Source organism: Giraffa tippelskirchi, chromosome 5 (genome assembly GCF_054371585.1).
Source record: "Giraffa tippelskirchi isolate mGirTip1 chromosome 5, T2T-mGirTip1v1.2.pri, whole genome shotgun sequence".
Lineage (NCBI taxonomy): Eukaryota > Metazoa > Chordata > Mammalia > Artiodactyla > Giraffidae > Giraffa > Giraffa tippelskirchi.
Genome location: NC_137279.1, coordinates 95277483 through 95297814, shown reverse-complemented (window position 1 = coordinate 95297814; position 20332 = coordinate 95277483). Strand labels below are relative to the sequence as shown.

Here is a 20332-nt window from a genome sequence, read left to right as displayed (position 1 = left end):
AGAGTCCACTGGACAGCAAGGAGATCAAGCCAGTCAATCCTAAAGGAAATCAACCCTGAATATTTACTGGAAGGACTGAAGCTGAAGCTCCAGTACTTTGGCCACCTGATGTGAAGAGCCTACTCACTGGAAAAGCCTCTGATGCTGGGAAAGACTGAAAGCAAAAGGAGAAGGAGGTGGCAGAAGATGAGATGGTTAGATACCATCACTGATTCAATGGACAGGAGATAGTGAATGAAGGACAGAGGAGTCTGGTGTGCTTCAGTCCCTGGGGTGGCAAAGAGTCGGACATGACTTAGTGACTGAACAACCACAAGGACAAATACACACACACAGAATCTTCATGTTTATGCCTTCAGCATCTAGTTGGTGCTTAACATGTGCTAGGTCCTTTGAAAGTCTACAGTGCAGAAGTTTGCTGATTTCTGGTCCTGAGCGACTGATCTGAACTGAATGAACTGAGGCAGAAGTTTTCAGAGGTGGGCCGCGCAATACCGCCAATGCCTTCTTCTGGCCACTAGAGGGCAGACTGATTCCACAGCTGTCCCGCCCCCTGGCCCAGCTGTCAAGGGCCCCCCAAACACTCCCCAATACACACCTCCGCTTGTCATTTCCAACACTGTCTGCCACCGTCCCGACAAATCTCACTTTAATATTCCTCTTTAAGACAAAGCAAACGCACACGCCGGTAGCGGCCCTGAGGTCACATCTCTTCGCTTCAGCGGCCACCCACCAGCTCTCCCTCCCGTTCCTACGGCCTTTTGGGAACTAAAGAGTTAACTCCGCCCTTCCACCTGGTCCTTTTTCTCCGCTAATCCGCTCAGTCTGGAAGCTGGGGGGTGGATGACATCCTAGATAGAGTGGTCACGGGACCCTGGATTCAACTACTCTAATTTCTTTTCCGGAAAACGTCACCCTCCTTCCCCACAACCAAACACTCACACCTTTTCCAGCTAAGATCCCTAACTTGCACCTCTTTCTTCCCGAGACGGAGCCAGGTAGGAGGAGAGGGACAAGGTGGGGCGCAAGAGGCACTCGGTTACTTCCATACATCTCTGTTCTTCCCATCCCCGTGAGGGAGCCCCTTCTGTGGGTACCGCTTCTCCGAGGAGAAACACATTTGGCCCGCCGAGAAGCGGGAAGAGGATCTAGAGGAAACCGCGTGGGTTGAGAGGCTCGGGAGAGTCGGCGACTTAGGGGCGGGGAGGAAGGAGTTAAAGATCCAGGCTTGGTTCTACGGTCTCGGAGTCTGGCAGGGGAAGCGGCCAGGAGGGAGGGTTCGGAGCTTGGCTTGGGTCCTCCCCAGTTCCCCCCGGACTGTCGGAGACTTGGGCCGGCCGGACGCCCCTTCTGGCACACTCCCTGGGCCAAGCGCTCACGCACACATACAAACACTCGCACTCCCCTTTTCCTCCCTGGCGCCCTCTCTTCCATCCTTCTCCAGCGAGCGCTCGCTCGCGCTCTCCTTTTCTCTCTCCTAACACACACACACACACACCCTGTGGTTCACACTTGGGTCCTTTCGGCCCCCGCGCTCTCCTCGCACCCACCTGCTCCGCAGAGCCCTGGGCACACCCCTAGGTCGCGCGCCCCTGGCGTTCCCGGCGCTGACTGTCGCAGCTAGAGGGGGCAGCGTGCTCCGGAGTGAGCGCCCCCGCTCCGCCCCTCCTCCCTCCCACAGGGGCGCTCCCGGTGCCCAGCACCGGCCGCTGAGCCGGAGTGGACGCTTGAGGCCATGGTGGGAGCGCTCGCCCACCACGGTGCCCGGTGAGGCCATGCCGCGCCCGGGGCGCCCCTCCGGCGCCCGCCTGCGCCTGCTTCTGCTCCTGCCGCCGTTGCTACTGCTCCCGGGCAGCTACGCTGGCAACCTGACGGTGGCCGTTGTGCTGCCTCTGACCAACACCTCGTACCCGTGGTCTTGGGCGCGCGTGGGACCGGCGGTGGAGCTGGCCCTGGCCCGGGTGAAGGCGCGGCCGGACCTGCTGCCGGGTTGGACAGTCCGCACGGTGCTGGGCAGCAGCGAGAGCGCACTGGGCGTCTGCTCCGACACCGCCGCGCCTCTGGCCGCCGTGGACCTCAAGTGGGAGCACAGCCCCGCGGTGTTCCTGGGCCCCGGCTGCGTGTACGCTGCCGCCCCCGTGGGCCGCTTCACCGCGCACTGGCGGGTGCCGCTGCTGACCGCCGGCGCCCCAGCCGTGGGCTTCGGAGCCAAGGACGAGTACGCGCTGACCACCCGCGCGGGACCCAGCCACGCCAAGCTGGGCGACTTCGTGGCGGCGCTGCACCGACGGCTGGGCTGGGAGCGCCAGGCGCTCGTGCTCTACGCCTATCAGCCCGGTGACGACCAGCCCTGCTTCTTCGTGGTGGAGGGTCTGTACATGCGGATTCGCGACCGCCTCAACATCACGGTGGACCACCTGGAATTCGCCGAGGGAGACCGCGACCACTACACCATGCTGCTGCGCACCGTGCGGCGTAAAGGCCGAGGTGAGAGGCAGGGCACACCCGTCTGGCCGCTTTGCCTCCGGGCCTTCCCGGGGACTTGACCTCTCTCCTCTCCGCACCAAACGTCTCCTCCTCTGGGCCCTTCATTCCTGTCTCGGCCTCCTCCGCCCCGTCCACCTCTGAGTTTCTATTTCCCTGTCTTTCTCCATGGCCCCCTCTCTTCTTCCTAGGCTCGCCTCTATTCTCACCTCCCCACTCCCTCTCCTCCTTCCCACCGATTCCTCCGGAGTTAACAGAGGTAAAAAAAAAAAAAGCCTCCAGCTACCACCCTGACACTTAGTGGGGCCCTGGCTTAGTTCCTAGACCTCTTTTTCTCCCCCATTTTCCATCTTTTCCCAGCAGCCTCCTTCCCTGCTCCAGCTTCTCCTCCCCGACCTCCCATATGCCCTCCTCTTCCAGTCCCCTCTCCAGCTGGCCCTCCTCTGCTCTCCCTGCTCCACACCTCACCTTCCCCACCTTCAGCTCCACTATTCCTGCTCTCCCTATCTGGCCTCCTTCCTCCTCCCCCTCCCACCGCCTTCTCCCTCGTCTTTCTCCTGCTTAGCCTAGACTGAGCCAGGAGTTCCACTTAACCACCACAGGGTCTCTGAACTTCCTCCCCTGGGCGCCCCAGCTTCAGTTTCTCCTCTACTCCCTGACACCCTGGCTTCCCTTTCTCCCCAGTTATCTACATCTGCAGCTCACCAGATACTTTCAGAGCCCTCATGCTTCTGGCCCTGGAAGCTGGCCTGAGTGGGGACGACTATGTTTTCTTCCACCTGGACCTCTTCGGGCAAAGCCTGCAAGGTGCACACGGCCTTGCTCCCCGCAGGCCCTGGGAGAGAGGAGATGGGCAGGATGTCAGTGCCCACCAGGCCTTTCAGGTGAGGGTCCAGCTTGGAAGCCCAGGCTGTGGGGCTCTGGGTAGCTGGCACATCGTTTCTGGGTCCTGGGTGCCTCAGTGTCTGAAAGGATTCCAGAAAAGAAGTTATTGATGCTTGTAGGGAGTTAGGTGACAGAAGGGCAGGGGGCTGGGGCCAAGGGTACATAGAGGGTCGGAAGACTTCAGAACTAGGAGGCTAAAAATATGAGAGAATGCCCTTGAGGCGGGATAATGTTCACATCCCATCGACCATCAGGACTTCGAAATGCCATCCCAGTTCATTCCCTGCTTTGATGCAGGCAGCACCTCATGCAGGACATGGGGTCCAATCTGACCTTGAGCTAAGCAGAGGTGCAACTCTGGGAGGTGGGCACTCAGGATACAGGGAGGACCACAGTCAGCATCCAACCAGCTCTCCCCTCCCCACTGACTCCTCCTCAGGCTGCCAAAATCATTACATATAAAGAGCCGGATAATCCCGAGTACTTGGAATTCCTACAGAAGCTAAAACGCTTGGCCCTTGAGCAGTTCAACTTCACCATGGAGGATGGCCTGGTAGGAGGGGGTCTTGGGTGATGTGGACCCCAAATCTCCACTCCACAGCCCTCTGCTGGTCTCTACCCTGCTTTCTCAGCCTCCCTCTTATTCCCGAGTCTGCCCTTCTTTCCCTTCCCTTTGCTCCCCTATCTCTCCTGATGATGGAGGGCGGCACTGACAATTGTTCAACCTCTGAACCTCAAATCTTTATCAGTAAAATGAGGGTGATACGTCCTGCCCCATGTGCCTAGCAGGTGTATACAGATGTGTCTTATAAGTAGTGAAATCTCCGTACATACATGGGTGAGGTTGTTTTCGCCCATCCTCTTCCAAGTTCCCATTACCTCCCATTCCCTGCCCCACAGCACCCCACCCTGCACCCTTCATACTTCCCCCCACCAACCCAGCTCTACCTGCTCCTGCAGGTGAACACCATCCCAGCGTCCTTCCACGATGGGCTCCTGCTCTACATCCAGGCGGTGACGGAGACTCTAGCACACGGGGGAGCTGTCACTGATGGGGAGGGCATCACTCAGCGGATGTGGAACCGAAGCTTCCAAGGTTAGGAACTGCAGGTGGCAGGAATGGGCTACCCTGGGGCGCCCCAGGCAGGAGGCAACAAGAGGCCTCTAGGCTTGCAGTGCAAGTAGTCACTTACACACACTAGTCTCCTCCTCTCCTCCAGGCTGCCTTTAGGCTTTCTTCCCCATCTCCCTAGTGTCATCAAGAAGTCTTCTTAAGTGCCCAACACCAATCATTCCTGCTGATGACACGTCTGTCTCTTTGGGCAAGACAGACAAGATCAAAAAATGGAGATGAGGTCTGGAGTCCCTGAACTTCCACTCTCTCAAAACACAGCCATCATCCTCCATACCCCCAGGTGTGACAGGATACCTGAAAATGGACAGCAATGGAGACCGGGAGACCGACTTCTCCCTCTGGGATATGGATCCTAACACTGGTGCCTTCAGGGTAAGGTTGTGCCCCCAAGAAGGCAGTGCCAACTGGGAGTGACATCTCACCTTCCCACCTCCCTGCATAAGAGCGAACCCTGGATTAAAGTGATCCAGCCAATCTGGAGGAACAACCAGAATGATAGGAACTCAGGTGTTGTCCTTGGAGAGCCCCATGTGTAAGAAGGGAACAGAGCCCTCCCCTCAGCAAGCCCCATGTCTCTGCAGGTAGGCAGGATCCCCTCCCAGCAGAGACAGGCTATACTCAGAAGGAGTATATGGTTTAGGCCTGGGAATGTGGACTGAAAACACTGCCTTTTCCTATTTCCTGGGTGCTTCCATCCCAGATTACAAACTTCCTGAGTGTGGGACTGTGATTCTATACAGAATATAGAAGCACTTAAGTCATTTTCAAGTTTGTCCATTCTGATAATATGGGGCATGGGTATGACGCTATCTGTATCCAGTCACGCCAGGGGCTCGGTGAACTGTTGACAGTGCAGACGCAGTCTCTGGTAGCAGAGACGGGGTAGGTGGGGGGCAGGACTGCTCCCCTGGACAAGAGGCCTCACCAAGGGCCCTTGCCCGCCCACACTCCTGTCCTCCCATAGGTTGTTCTGAACTTCAACGGGACTTCCCAAGAACTGGTGCCCATGTCAGGGCGCAAACTGAACTGGCCCCTGGGGTATCCACCTCCTGATGTCCCCAAGTGTGGCTTTGACAATGAGGACCCAGCCTGCAACCAAGGTGACTGCCTCTTGCCTTCCTGGCCTCCATTGTGGAGACACTGCATCCTTCCTCTTCAGGGAGTCGAATAGGAGCTCCTCTCTGGCACTGAGGGTTTCTCGCAGAGACTCTGCCTGCCTTTTTTGTCCCTTTGTCCACCATCTGAGTTCCTTGATTAAATATTTAAAAGTTCTGGGACTTCCCTGGCAGTCTAGTGATTAGGACTCCACACTTCCACTTTAGACATGGGTTCAAATCCCAGTCAGGAGAGGATCCTGCATGCCATGCAGTGTGGCCAAAAAAAAAAAAATTATATATAAAAAAGTTCTTTCTCCTGTCCAATGTCTATCTCACATCTCTCTTGCTGCAACTCGGTCCTCCTCTGTAGACCACTTCTCCACCCTGGAGGTGCTGGCTTTGGTGGGGAGCCTCTCCCTTCTCAGCATCCTGATCGTCTCCTTCTTCATATACAGGTAAGCCTAGGGATGAGGGTGGTGACTGAGGCTGGAAGGCCCGGAGAACCAGTAGCAGAGGAGGTGGCAGGGACCCAGAGTGGAGAGGGAGGGGTGAAGGGAGAGCACAGCAAGGCCCAGGGAGATGGGGGAGAAAAGAGACTAAAAAGCCCTAGAACGAAGAAGGAGGGGAAAGGGCTTCCAAGGTGGTGCTAGTGGTAAAGAACCCACTTGCCAATGCAGGAGACTTAAGGAGGGACCAGAGATAGGAGTGGCCAAGGAGGATCTGGGAGATCCAAGAAGGAGCAGATCTGTTGGAGCATCATAGGGTGTGGGTTCTGGGCTGAGGCTGGTCTATCCTCCCTTCCTGTTTGTACAGACCAGATGGGAAGCAATGTGTTGGACCCATATTAGCTAAGCAAGGATGATGGCTCGGCCATGTACCAGGGGCTCAACCCAGAGCGGAGGAGAGAGATAAGGAAGACTCACTCCTGCCTTCTGGTGGGAGGCTGACAGGTGCAGGAAAAGTTGATGACAGGAGGGAGAGAAGAAAATCAGGGCTGGTTGAGCATAAATTGTGTGCCAGGCACTTCCACACACATTTCTTTTCATTCTTGTAACAATGCTTTGAAATAAACGTCAAGATCCCCAGTTTCCACATGAGGACATTTAGATGTGAACATGAGACTCAGAGAAGTGAAATGACTACCTCAAGGTCCACAGTGAGGCAGAATTTCACCCAAGCCTCCTGACTCCAAGCAGAGAGGCTGTAACTGCCCCACCCATCTCTCAGCTCCTGCACAGACCCCAGGGCTCTGAGGAGGGGCTGCTGAGCACCCCCGCCCTGGGTCAGGGGCTCAGACATGGGCTCAGGTTCAGGTTTCGTGCCCCAGGAAGATGCAGCTGGAGAAGGAACTGGCCTCAGAGCTGTGGCGCGTGCGCTGGGAGGACCTGCAGCCCAGTAGCCTTGAGAGGCATCTCCGGAGTGCAGGCAGCCGGCTGACCTTGAGCGGGGTAAGAACTCCACTACTGGGGGGAAGGGGGCTGAGCTGGGTATGGGTATGGGGGCAGCACCTGACGAGTTAGGGTACAGAGCAAGGTTCTCGTCCCAGCTCTGCCTTCACTTGCTATGTGACCTTGGGCAAATCACATACCCTCTCTGAGACCATCTCAGATAATGATTACATCCACAGGGCCTCCCTCACAGGTCAGTGATAGCATATGTGAAAATACATTTTTTTAAAAAGTAAATAATGAGAACCTACTGTATAACACAGGGAACTTCTAGTCAATGCTCTGTGGTGACCTAAATGGGAAAGAAATCTAAAACAGAAGGGATAGATGTGTACATACATTTGATTCACTTTGCTGTACAGCAGAGACCGACACAACACTGTAAAGCAACTACACTCCAATAAATTTTGTTTTTTAAAAAGGAAATAAATGAGGAAAGGATTCAGGATGAGCTGAAATTCCACACATTGAGCTGACGTAGGGTGACAGGATGAGGCAGGGTGACACAAAGATAAGGCAGGGTAGTGAAGAGTAGAGCTCAGACAGCCAGGATGGAGAACTAGGCCCACTGGCTGACCATCCCTCCTGTACTCCACCCCTTCAGAGAGGCTCCAATTATGGCTCCCTACTGACCACAGAGGGCCAATTCCAAATCTTTGCCAAGACAGCCTATTATAAGGTAAGTCTGGGTAAGACCACTGGTCCTACAGATGGGGCAGGGCTGTGCTCTGACGGACGGCTGGGGAGGGTCTTAGGGCCATGGTGGGCTGTCAGAGCAGTGGGGTTCCCAGTGCTGGGCTCTTTCCTCACAGTGACCACCTCCACTCCTTGCTCAGGGCAATCTCGTGGCTGTGAAACGTGTGAACCGGAAACGCATTGAGCTGACACGGGAAGTCCTATTTGAGCTGAAGCATGTAATGTGCGGAGGGAGGGAGGCAGTGGCCTGGGCAAGAATCTGGGGATACGGGGAGTTTGGCCAACAGAAGTGGCATGGAGGGACCACAGCGTATCCTAGGAAAGGGTGGGCACTAGAGTCATGGGAGGGGCCCTTGCACATTTTGAGTAGAATCACAGATGGGAGAAGGGCTACTGGAGATTTCCTAGGGGCTCCGCTGGATTGACTTAAGAAGCAGAGGGAGTAGGGAGCAGATTCTGGGGACAGGTTCTTTTGAACAGGAGTGGGAATCACGGAAAGCTCCTAGAATGTCTAGAGAGAATACACAGGGACTTAGGAAGAGTGAGGGGTCCCTGACGGTAGGGGTGATTTGGTGAGGAGTGAGGTCTCTGCCAGGCTCTGATGCTGGCTCTCACCTGCAGATGCGGGATGTACAAAATGAACACTTGACCAGGTTTGTGGGAGCCTGCACTGATCCCCCCAACATCTGTATCCTCACAGAGTACTGTCCCCGTGGGAGCCTGCAGGTGAGGGTGACAAGGGAGTGTCAGGACACCTGGGCCCAGCCCTGAGTCCGCCCTTGACTGACCATAAGGGCGAGGCTCTCCTTTTTTCTGACCTTTATTTTCCCCATCTGTAAAATGGAAGTAGGGGAGGGTGGTGGCACTAGAGTAAATATGAAGCTTTGTTCTGTTCTGCCAGTTTATGTCAGCGGGACCCCTGCACTCCTCCTCCTGGGGGCGCATGCAGGGTACAGGGCTGACTCTCACTGCCCTGCAGGACATCCTGGAGAATGAGAGCATCACCCTGGACTGGATGTTCCGGTACTCGCTCACCAATGACATTGTCAAGGTAGGCCGGATAGAGCACACTGGGTGTGGGGCGAGGGGCCAAGCAGGCCTCTTCTCTGGCCCTGGTTGGAGGTTCCACTCAGACCCCTGCCTCCCCAAACTTCCCAGGGTATGCTGTTCTTACACAATGGAGCCATCTGCTCCCATGGGAACCTCAAGTCATCCAACTGCGTGGTAGACGGGCGCTTTGTGCTCAAGATCACCGACTACGGGCTGGAGAGCTTCAGGGATCCAGAGCCAGAACAAGGACACACCCTCTATGCCAGTGAGCCCCGCATGACTCTGACCCCTGGCCCCTACAGCCAGCACAACCCGATCGGGAGACTGATGCCCTGGCCTGTGATGGGCTCGGGCCCACCTTTCCTGACTCCCAGTTCAATTCATCATCAGTAGAAAGCTGAGTCAGACAAAGTCGTCTCAAACCCCTTCTAGCTCTAGCACCCCCTGTTTTGTCTCCAGATCAGCCCAGCCACATCCTTGTTTCCCATCACCCCTTAGCTTTCGGGCCCTTCACCCTGTGACTCCTGACCTCTGACCCATAGAAAAGTTGTGGACAGCCCCTGAGCTCCTGCGAATGGCCTCGCCCCCTGCCCGGGGTTCCCAGGCTGGTGATGTGTACAGCTTTGGGATCATCCTTCAGGAGATTGCACTGAGGAGCGGCGCCTTCCACGTGGAAGGTTTGGACCTCAGTCCCAAAGGTGAGAGGACCACACTTTCCCCTAATGCCGCCACACTCCACTGACCCCAGCTCCAGAGAGAGGGAACCCTGGAAACACTGCCCCCTTCTCCTCCACTGTGGCCAGTGACCCTGAGCACGGCTGGCCCAGGTCCCTGCGGGGCTTCCCTGGCCCTTGCCCTGGTCCTGGGCTTCCCCACCTCGTTACTCAACTGGCCCCAGGCTGAACCCATTCCTCATCCTCTCTTCTCCCACCACACAGAGATCATCGAGCGTGTGACTCGGGGCGAGCAGCCCCCCTTCCGGCCCTCCCTGGTCCTGCAGAGTCACCTGGAGGAACTGGGGCAGTTGATGCAGCGCTGCTGGGCCGAGGACCCACAGGAACGGCCGCCCTTCCAACATATCCGCCTGATGTTGCGAAAATTTAACAGGTCGCTGGCGTTAGTCCTGGGCCGTCCCAGCCTCCTCCACCCACGGCAGCCACCATGTATCCCACACTTAAGTCTTATCCCTGTGGTGGCAGAGCCCATGCACAGCCCCCCAGACATAGCCTGCTCCAGCCCACCACAGCCCCGCAGCCCCCTCTGTGAATACTGTAGGACCCAGTTGTCTCCACAGCCACCCACTTTTCATACCAGTCTCCTCCCTGGCCCCTTCTCCACAGTCTTCACTGGTAAGCAGAGTAAATGGCCTTCCACCTCCTCCCTTTGCCTCTCTGTCCTCCATGGGAGCTCCCACCCATCCTTTGATCCCCTTTCCCAGTGTGCCCTATGGGGGCCAGTTCCTCCAGGCACACCCCTTAGCTAGTCTGTGCCCTCACTCTCTTCTCAATTGATCCCTGTTCCTTTCTACCTCCTCTGTGTGCATATGTGCTAAGTCACTTCAGTCGTGTCTGACTCTTTGAGATCCTATGGACTATATAGCCTGCCAGGCTCCTCTGTCCATGGGATTTCCCAGGCAAGAATACTGGAGTGGGTTGCCATGCCCTCCTCCAGGAGATCTTCCCGACCCAGGGATTGGGACGCCTCCTGGGTCTCCTGCATTGGCATGCGGGTTCTTTATCACTAGCACCACGTCAGAAGCCCTCTATTCTCCTCTACCTCCTTCTAGCCTACTTGTGTTCAACAAAATTAGCAAAAGAGCCAATACATCTGAAGCTTCAGACTTGACCCTGGGGACTCAGGGATGAATTGGACTTTCTTCCTACCCTCTTCCCCTGCACTCCCATCCTGCTGCGCCCCCCCCAACCCTGACCGTCTCCAGGGACTCTGCTGCAGTATAAGCTAACTTAAGTCTGGGTAGGGTGAGAGCCCAGGGTGGGCACTGCAGGGTTGGGCATGCTGCTCTCCTCTCACCACTGCCCACTCCACCACCCCCCTCCCCAGGGAGAATAGCAGCAACATCCTGGACAACCTGCTGTCACGCATGGAGCAGTACGCCAACAACCTGGAGGAGCTGGTGGAGGAGCGGACCCAGGCCTACCTGGAGGAGAAGCGCAAGGCAGAGGCCCTGCTCTACCAGATTCTGCCTCAGTGAGTGCCTGTGCTTGGTGCCCCCGCCACCCCTGCCCTGGCCCCAGCTCATCTTCTGATCCTGCCCCTGTCCCTGACCCCTCAGCTCAGTGGCTGAGCAGCTGAAGCGTGGGGAGACGGTCCAGGCTGAAGCCTTTGACAGCGTCACCATCTACTTCAGTGACATCGTGGGTTTCACAGCCCTATCAGCAGAGAGCACGCCCATGCAGGTAAGTCAGGCACAGCTACAGGTGTGAGAGCAGCCAGGTGTGCTTGGCTTCTCATCCCCATCTCACAGGTCTGCCTTCTGGGTCTGCATTTTTCACCTGAGCCCAGGTGGGGTCCCTTACTCCTCACCCCTTGTGGATTCTCTTTTCTTCCAGGTGGTGACCCTGCTCAATGACCTGTACACTTGCTTTGATGCTGTCATAGACAATTTTGATGTATACAAGGTGAGTAAAGATGGGAAGGGACAGACAGACAGTTGTGGACAGGGTTACAGAAAAGTGAAGGGTAGAATGACATAGAGCCTTGAGAGAAGACTACCCTGAAGAAGGAAATGGCAACCCACTCCAGTATTCTTGCCTGGAAAAGTTCATGGACAGAGGAGCCTGGTGGGCTGCAGTCCATGGGGTCACATGACTGAGCACGCACGCATGAAGGGGGTGGAGGGAGATGGGTTGGTAGCAATAAACAGGTAGAACTTAAAAAAAGAGAGAGAGAGAAGACCAAGGGACATGGGCAAAGACAGTGTCACGAGAAAGTGTCACAGGGAGACCCAAGAACCGGCAGAAAAACCGGGCGGAGTATGGAGGATGAGCAAACACAATGGCTGGTAGATGGGCGGACTAGGAGACAGTGCCCTCTGGGTGACGGCCCACACTGGGAAGAGAAAGTTGGAGCCCTCAGGTTCTGCTCTCTCTCGCGACCCTCACAGGTGGAGACCATTGGTGACGCCTACATGGTGGTGTCCGGGCTCCCGGTGCGGAACGGGAGGCTGCACGCCCGCGAGGTGGCCCGCATGGCCCTGGCGCTGCTGGACGCGGTCCGCTCCTTCCGCATCCGCCACCGGCCCGAGGAGCAGCTGCGCCTGCGCATCGGCATCCACACGGGTGAGGCCGCCAAAAGAGGGGAGACCAGCCCCAACTCTCTCCCGCGCTACCTACACACGCGCGTACACCTACACCTCCCCCCCCACACACCCCTGGGCTCCCACCGACCACAGATCCCACCTGCTGCCTCTCCTGGGGCACCCTACCCTAGCCTCACCCTCCGGCCCTACCTAGGTCACCCTCCATTCCTCCCACCTACTCCCCTGAACTGATGGGCTTCCACTCCCTTCAGGACCTGTGTGTGCCGGCGTGGTGGGGCTGAAGATGCCCCGGTACTGTCTCTTTGGGGACACAGTCAACACTGCCTCAAGAATGGAGTCTAATGGGGAAGGTACTCTGGGTCCCCTGGGCGGGACAGGGAGGGCAGAGGGGCTGTAATTGCCCGCCTGGCAGCGGATGCCTTCCACTCCCTGTTCGCTCTCTTCCCGAGTTGCCTTCTCATAAGGGTTCAACCTGGCCAAGCCACCTTGAGTCTAATCAGAGACGCAGGTCTCAGCTGCCCCCTCTTGCCAAATGACTGAAAAGTCTTCCCAGACCAACGTCTGGCAGTTTCCAGCAGGAATGTTACTTTTAGGGCCCTCTTGGATGTGGTCAGGAGGGCTTCAGAGCAGCCCACTTCGGTGTGAATCTCAGTTCTACAACTGATGTTTCATGTCAATTTGCTACACCTCCCTGAACCCCTGTTTTCCTTATCTGGAAAATGAGAATTAAACATCTACCTCAGAAGAGTTATTTGAGAAGGTCATAACATGACTAGCACGTAATTGTTGTTCAGCTTGTCAGAGCTTCAGCTGTTTATCTTTAAAATGATGATGGCTTGGGGTTATAAAAAACACAGCACAACCCCTGGAACACAATGGGTACCTGATAAATGCTTGCTCCCAGCTCTTCCCTTGGGCTTGCTTCCTGTTGATCTACTTCCTGCTATAGTCAACGCAATTCAATTCAGTCACCATTTATTGAGCAACTACTGAATACCAGGCCCTGGAATACTAAGATGACCTAGACCACAGTTTGCTAGGGAGTCAAGGAAGGGCTGCGGGGAAGAGTAGTCAGGAGGCCTGGGCCTGACCTCAGCAGCCTGCACAGATCTCCTCTCCAAGGCCTGGGCTCCCTCAACCCTAATATGAGGGTGTTGAGTTAAAAAACGATGATAGCAACCAATTGTATAGTGCCTCCTAAGTACCAGATTCTTTTAAAATACTTTATGAATAACATTAAATTTAATCCACACAAGAAAGCTTTGAGATGGGTCCTGTCACTCTCAGCATTTTGTAGACAAGCAAAATGAGGCACAGAGAGTTAATATTACTTCCCCAGCCAAGTGTCCAAGCTGGGATTCGTACTAGGCAGCGCAGGCTCCAGTGTCTGAGCCCTTGACCTCTACACTCTACTATCTGTCTAGAGCCTGATGCTCTAGACAGAAGTGATGCTCTGAAGTGCTGTCCAATGGAACTTTCTGCGGTAATAGAAATGTTCTATAAGCTGTGTTGTCCAATATGGTAACCTCTGAGGCATTGCATTTTATTTATTTATTGCATTTTAACTGTATTTCATTTTAATTACAATTTAAATAGCCACATGTGACTAGTGGCTATCACGGTGGACAACACGGCTCTGGAATTCTTAGGGCGAGGCCTGTGTGGTCAGACACCACGTGGAGTGGGTGGGACTCTGAATTAGGAGGCTTTCAGGGCTAAAGGAAGGTGGGAGAGCATCTTTCTAGCCCCACGGCCCCCAATCGCCTGGTCCCAACTCTTGCATCTCTCATCTCCCTTCTCCTCCCTTATCCTACCCAGCCCTGAAGATCCACTTATCTTCTGAAACCAAGGCTGTTCTGGAGGAGTTTGGTGGTTTCGAGCTGGAGCTTCGAGGGGATGTAGAAATGAAGGTAGAAAAGAAAGTCCCTGCCCTCAAGATCCCTTGAGGTCCCTTCAGGGCTCACCTTCCCCCAGGCCCCTTCTCAAGCAACATCCCCATTCCCATCATTTGGGAAAGTGGATATATCACTCCCCACCCCAATGTCCTCTTTTTCCCTCCAGGGCAAAGGCAAAGTTCGGACCTACTGGCTCCTGGGAGAGCGAGGGAGTAGCACCCGAGGCTGACCTGGCTCCCCTCCTGGCTTTTCACTCCCCCCTTCCCTGGGCCAGAGGTGACAGAGAGATGCCAGCATCAGCCTATCCACAGCAACCTCACATTGCCAAAGAAGTGGCTTGAACAACTCAGATGTGCTGACCCCAGTGGAGACACCAGATACTACCTCTGAAAGAGGACTGGTATGGGGGAGAACTTGGAGCCCACAGGACTAGACCAAAACTCACAGTCATGCCCAGGGCGCGCACACACACACACACACACACACACACACACACACACACACACAGGCACACACACTCACTCTCCACCCTATCTCAGGCCAGGCCAGGCTGAGATGTGGATTCCTGAATCCTCCTCCCCCTCCCTGTGCCCTCATCCCTCAACCTTGCTACACTGTGACTATTATGGGGGGGGGGGGTTGGAAGAGCCCCCTGTGTGGGAATAGGAGAAGGGACTGTAGATGAATCTAGGAGCTGGGGGGTGCCCACATCTGGGCCTAGCCCACATGGGCCACAAACACCCTGAATCCCCCATGACCCAACACAAGATATTCACTACATAGGGGAGAAAAGGAAGTACAGAGGGCTGTGGGCTTGTATGCCTTGCTTCTCCTGTGAGTGGAGACTATTAAAATCTTTATTCCAGTGACAGCGTCTTTTCTCCAGCGAGGGTTGCCAGGAAACACAACCATATTCTCTACCCTCAGCTTTAAATAAGACGTTTCTCAAGCTGGCAATTTAATATGTGAGAAAGTTCCCTTCAATTTTGAGGAACCAGTGTAACAGCTTATGAGTGACCCCAGCAGTGCTAACTCTGTTGGTCTCAGGATCTGTTTACACCCTTAAGAACTACTGAGGGCCCCAAAGAGCTTTTATGTGGGTTATATCTATAGATATATTCTGTATTAGAAATTAAAACAAGTCTTTATTAACACATTTAAAATAACTTTAATAAACCCATCACATGTTAATTTTTTACTGCTTTATCATAGACATTCTTGAGAGAAACTGGCTTTTGGTTTTTTTTTTTTGAAGATTACAATGACTAGTTTGGTGCTACTGCCTTGACGTATGCTAAGACAACAGCCTTTTAACCCCATTAGTTTTTGCACCATCAGTGCACATAACAACATAGTCAATAAGGTAAATAAAAAACTTCCCTGGAAATCCAGTGGTTAAGACTCCACGCTCTTGATGCAGGGGCACAGGTTTGATCCCTGGTCAGGGAACTAAGATTCTGTGTGCTGCTCAATGCAGCCAAAAAAGGGAAAATAGTATATAATTAGTAAGATTATGGGGAAAAAAACTTTTTTTTTTTTTTGGCAATACTGCACAGTTTGCAGGATCCTACTTCCTCGACTAGGGATTGAACCCAGGCCATAGCAGTGAAAACACCAAGTCCTAACCACTGCACTGTCAGAGAATTCTCATGAAAATCATTTTGACCTCATCCATCCCCTGAAATGGAGAAGGAAATGGCAACCCACTCCAGTATTCTTGCCTGGAGAATTCCATGGACAGAGGAGCCAAGCAGGCTACACTCCATGGGGTTCCAAAGAGTTGGACATGACTGAACTGACTGAGCAACATCCCCTGAAAGGATCTTGGGGATTCACAGAATCTGTGGACTACCCTTTGAGACCTCTATTTATTTGCTCTATTACCCACTGCCCAGCATACAGTAGGAATATAATGAGTGCAGACTGAATGGGCAGTCCTGGCACCTGCCCCAGGAGGTCTGGGAGCCAAGAAGGAGGGTGGGGTGGGAATATAGGGATCCCTTTTTACCTCAGTTGAAATGTGGGAATTGTCCACCTGCCCATCCATTCCCCTGACAGTGTAGACAAACGTGAGTGATAGTTTACAACTCTCAGTAGGGCTAAGGGCCCTCCTTTCCCTGCTCTGGCCACCCACCCCACCCCCTTCCTGAGCAGGCAGGCAGGAATGTGAATGCGGGGGAGAGGTGGCTGCAGTTTCACCTCCCCCATGGGGAAAGAAAGTGCCAGACATTTCTTCAGTACCATCCATCAAGTGCAGACAGGCCCCTCCTCCGACCTCCCCAAGCCTCTTCCTGGAGTCCACACCCAGCGGCACTGGAGGTCAGGATGGTCCAGGGAGAGCCTGGAGGTCTGCCTTGGGGACAGTGCTCCTTGATACACAAGTGGCTGAAGAAAGGATAAATTGTCCTCCCTTTGTCTAATGAGTCTTCTTGATATCCTGTGCTCCCTGCCCACCCTTTTTGGCCTCAGTCAGATGTGATTTATTGTGAGAGGGAGCTAACACAGTCAAGTCCTCACCCTCCTCGGCTGGGGACAAATAGCTCTGGGAAGGCCTAACACAGAAGGGTGGTTGCCTTGGAAACACGACAGCACATCCAACTTCTGATGGGCCCTGGTGGCCATGTTGACTCCCAAACCCCCATTCCACCTCCCCCGGGGTAGTGACAATCCCAGAAGAGAGAGGAAATGCTAAAGAGAACTGTGGGGCCTAAGAAGTCAGATCAGGGTGGACGTTGGGATATCCAGGAGAATGGGGCTTTGGGGAGGGGAGACTGCAAGAGATGAGGTGGGGAAGGAAGCGGGGAGCTGATAGACTGAGGAGCCCCAGTCAGACAATTGTAGGAAATTGCCGGTCAGATCCTTCCGGGGCAGCCTGGCTCCACCGCGGGCACTTGGAGGGGAGGGGGCTGGGGGAGTGGGTGTGAAGACAGGCCAAGGGAGTCGATGACTTCAGTAGCTCGAGAACTTTCACTGAAACTGTGGAGATTTCCTTCCGGAGTTAGGCCCCCGAAGCCAGGAAGGACTGGGAAAGCCATTACTGAAGGGAGGTGGGGGGCGGGGGGGGGGCGGCGGGTAGGGTCTGAGGCGAGCAGTAGCGCCCCCACCCTGCTAGCAGGGGAGACGGATTTGCGCCAGAACCTCCGCCCACGTGGGAGGGGCTGTCTAGCCTCGCTTGAGTTTCGCCGGCTGTCCTGCAGAGTAGGTCTGGGAGGGTGGGAGGCAACAGGGTTTCCCTGGAGTATGATAAGAATAATAACAACAGTAATCATTGGCATTCGATTGTGCCTTGCAGTTGACCAAGGCTTTCACATACATTATCTCATCAGCCCACGTGACACCTTTGGAAGGGGAGGGAGGGAGTGCAGCTGGAGGTAGGAGGGCCCAGCTATGGTCCAGCTGTGGGTAGGACGGCCCACTGTAGACAGTGTGCAGAGGGAACCAGCGGTGCGAGAGGCTGGGACCCGGAAAAAAAAAAAAAAGAGAGAGAGAGCTGACAGAAAAAGACAAATATCTTCACATATCACGCCCCCCTCTATCCTCTCTTTTCTCTAGGTCGAAGAGCTTGGGTAGTTTATTTATCATAGCAGTACATTTAGTGATAATGTTTTAAAAATGATTTATACCTTTCAGGACAGATAGATGGAATCTAATTAGCAGTGAGGCCAGTTTTGCAGCCTGAAAGTCATTTTTTTCTTTTTAATTGCAAGAGCTGTAAAAATACAAAAATAAATTAATTAACCATTAAAAAAAATACCTAATGCTGTTCAGGGAGATTTAATCTCATTGCGCTGGAATGCAGTTAAGAGTCCAGGCGAGGTGTTTACCATCAAGATGCTGATAAATTTGGATGCTGGTGAGGAGGATAAGGCCTTAGAAGAGAGACGGTGTGGGGCAGGAACCCACTTAACTGTAGTGCTAACTGCAGGTGTACTGAGGGGGTCCAGATGGGGAAAAATCCTACCCACCCAGTTCCCTATCACAAATTTCACCAGTGAGTGAGTGGTCAGACTGGTTGCCCTGTAAGAACTTTTCCATGACAAAGATTCCATAATCAGATGCATCTGTTAATCACTATGACACCTCTTCTGCACTTGATGCATCCCACTGTTACTGTCTGCCTTAGGCTTTCAGATGTGGACTGCACATGGCATACATTGACTGTTGATGATGTCCTGTGATCAGGTCAGCTTATCTTGTCTCAGCCCACCAAACTCCCAGCAGGCCAAAACCAGGCCATCATACCATATAGAACTCAGGAGTCAGAACTGGAGCAACCTCAAACCTCTAACAAGTGAGAGGTGTTATGATGCTGATTAAGAGACTAATTCTGGATTCAAATTTCAGCTCCACCTAAAATATATATTTTGGCCTCACTGTGCGGCATGTGGGATCTTAGTTCCCCCACCATGGATTGAACCTGTGCCCCCTGCAAAGGAAGCATAGAATCTTAACCATGGGACCTCAAGGGACAACCCTCTGCCACCCATAATCCAAGTAGCTGTGAGCAAACTTCTCAACTTCTCAACTTCTCTAAGCTTCATTTTCTGCTCTAATGTGGTTATTTTTGTTCAGTTGCCAAATCGTGTCTGACTCTTTGTGACTCCAAGCACACCAGGCTTCCCTGTTCCTCACCATCTCCCAGAGTTTGCCCCACTTCATGTCCACTGAATCAGTGATGCCATCCAATCATCTCATCCTCTGTTGCTCTAACATGGGAATGATCATAAAAAGACCTACCCCATAGGGTTGCCTGGAGGATTATGTTTTTTCCCATCATATCCTTAGAACACTGAAGGGCAGGTAATAGGAACTCATTAAGTTTGCTGCTATTATTAAAAGTCTACATTATGCAAACTATAATGCTAAATGTAAGGAGTTACTGATATCCAGGAACAGTTGTAAGTGAAATGCAACATGATTAGACTCCTCAATGAGAGGTAAGATCTAAAAATCTTAGAAGAAAAGCTAGAGGTTATGCATTTCAACTGCTTATCTGGGACTGAAATACTTTTAAAAACGTCTGTGTATCCTTCATGTTCTACTGGAAAACTTTCAGGGACTTGGAACTAAGACCATTCTATTTTTGAACAGCTGTGATTAGAATATTCTTCCTGATATAAGAAGATGGAGATATTTCAATCATCAGAATTCCTTTTGAGGAAATAATTTTTGTTTACAGACAAGGAAGCATGCTCATGCTCCTTCAACTGCCTTCTAAGGAAGGCGCATCTTGTTGGATGAAGGGTCCTTTGTTTTTCTGAGCCTTGAGCTGAGTTTTTATATAAATTGTGAGCTCAGGATGAGCTTGTCTAATAAATCCACTTGTGTGACAGTTGAGAAAAGAAGCAAGGATAGAGATATTCCAGTAGCTGAATGGAGATTTTGGAGACCAGATATATCTAATAGAGACTTTAAAAAAAAAAAAGAAGTAGTGATTGGAGTTCCCTGGTGGTCCAGTGGTTAGGGCTTGGCACTTTCACCTACAGAGCCTAGTTCGATCCCCAGTTGGGGAACTAGGATCCCACAAACACTGCCAAAAAAAAAAACCCAAACTTGTGACTTTATTGTTTTCTAGAAATGACACACTTCTATAAAGAGGTACAGAGAAGAAATGAAAACTTGGCCATTGAATAGTTATTGTTAACATTTGATGAACATCATTTCAGTGTGAATTATAAATTGTTTGATGTTGGATATTTAATATAAATTCCCTTTATGTTTATGGAAAGGCCAATCTGCCTCTTACCTCTTCCACTGGCCCTAGCACTGCCGTTTCTAGCTCTGTAAAAGTTGCCTCTCTCTTCCAAGAACAACCTGCCTTCCTAATCCAAGCCCCTATTCCTCCCCCTGCAACCCCCCATTGGAGTCTCAGCAATATAACATCACTAGTTTCTTTAGAGGCTTCTCTAAAATCTGACTCTAAACTCTGTACCATTCTGGATGAGCTCCTATGTGTTCACCCTGGTTCATCAACATCCCTTTGACAGCCTACCTCCCTGTCTGGAGCAGAATCACTCAAGTGAAGTCTAAGGAGAGCAAAGAGCAGGAAACTATCACCTCCTAGCATCTGTCACATGATGGGCTATTATGGAACTTGTGGTCACACATATCCCTCTCTCCCCCGACTTTCACAGTTTTTCTGACGTTGCTGCTGTTGATCCAAGTCTCTCCCACCTTGTTCTTTGTTCAATTTCAAAATAAAAAATACCTATTTTACTAAAGATTTCATATAGATGATGATGAGGAGGAGGATTATGTCACTGAGAGCACAATCAGTTCAGTTCAGTTCAATTGCTCAGTCGTATCCGACTCTGTGACCCCATGGACTGCAGCAACCTAGGCTTCCCTGTTCATTACCAACT

General features: G+C 52.9%; 2 protein-coding genes across 2 annotated transcripts in view; both read left to right on the top strand.

The window, feature by feature from the left end:
* The first annotated feature begins 1325 nt into the window (after nt 1–1325).
* Nucleotides 1326–14370, top strand: NPR1 (natriuretic peptide receptor 1). The gene is made up of 22 exons (XM_081494867.1): nt 1326–2487; nt 3169–3368; nt 3809–3922; nt 4330–4465; nt 4785–4876; nt 5469–5604; nt 5972–6056; nt 6929–7049; nt 7654–7728; nt 7886–7963; nt 8367–8471; nt 8725–8796; nt 8904–9060; nt 9338–9493; nt 9734–9902; nt 10857–11003; nt 11089–11212; nt 11366–11434; nt 11920–12094; nt 12327–12425; nt 13894–13985; nt 14137–14370. Exons 1-22 carry the CDS (start codon nt 1776–1778, stop codon nt 14197–14199), a joined length of 3177 nt encoding a protein of 1058 aa, XP_081350993.1. The 5' UTR covers nt 1326–1775; the 3' UTR covers nt 14200–14370.
* Nucleotides 14137–20332, top strand: part of INTS3 (integrator complex subunit 3) — a 62815-nt gene continuing 56619 nt past the window's right edge. The window contains exon 1 of the mRNA XM_081494871.1: nt 14137–14370. The gene's annotated coding sequence lies outside the window, so the exon portion shown is untranslated. The remainder of the gene's footprint in view (nt 14371–20332) is intronic.

Excerpts from the sequence above, each read along its gene's own strand:
- NPR1 (XM_081494867.1), top strand. The coding sequence starts at position 1,776 with ATGCCGCGCCCGGGGCGCCCCTCCGGCGCCCGCCTGCGCCTGCTTCTG. Across the intron at positions 3,923-4,329 it reads TCACCATGGAGGATGGCCTG|GTGAACACCATCCCAGCGTC; the intron begins GTAGGAGGGGGT and ends CTGCTCCTGCAG. Across the intron at positions 4,877-5,468 it reads CTAACACTGGTGCCTTCAGG|GTTGTTCTGAACTTCAACGG; the intron begins GTAAGGTTGTGC and ends GTCCTCCCATAG.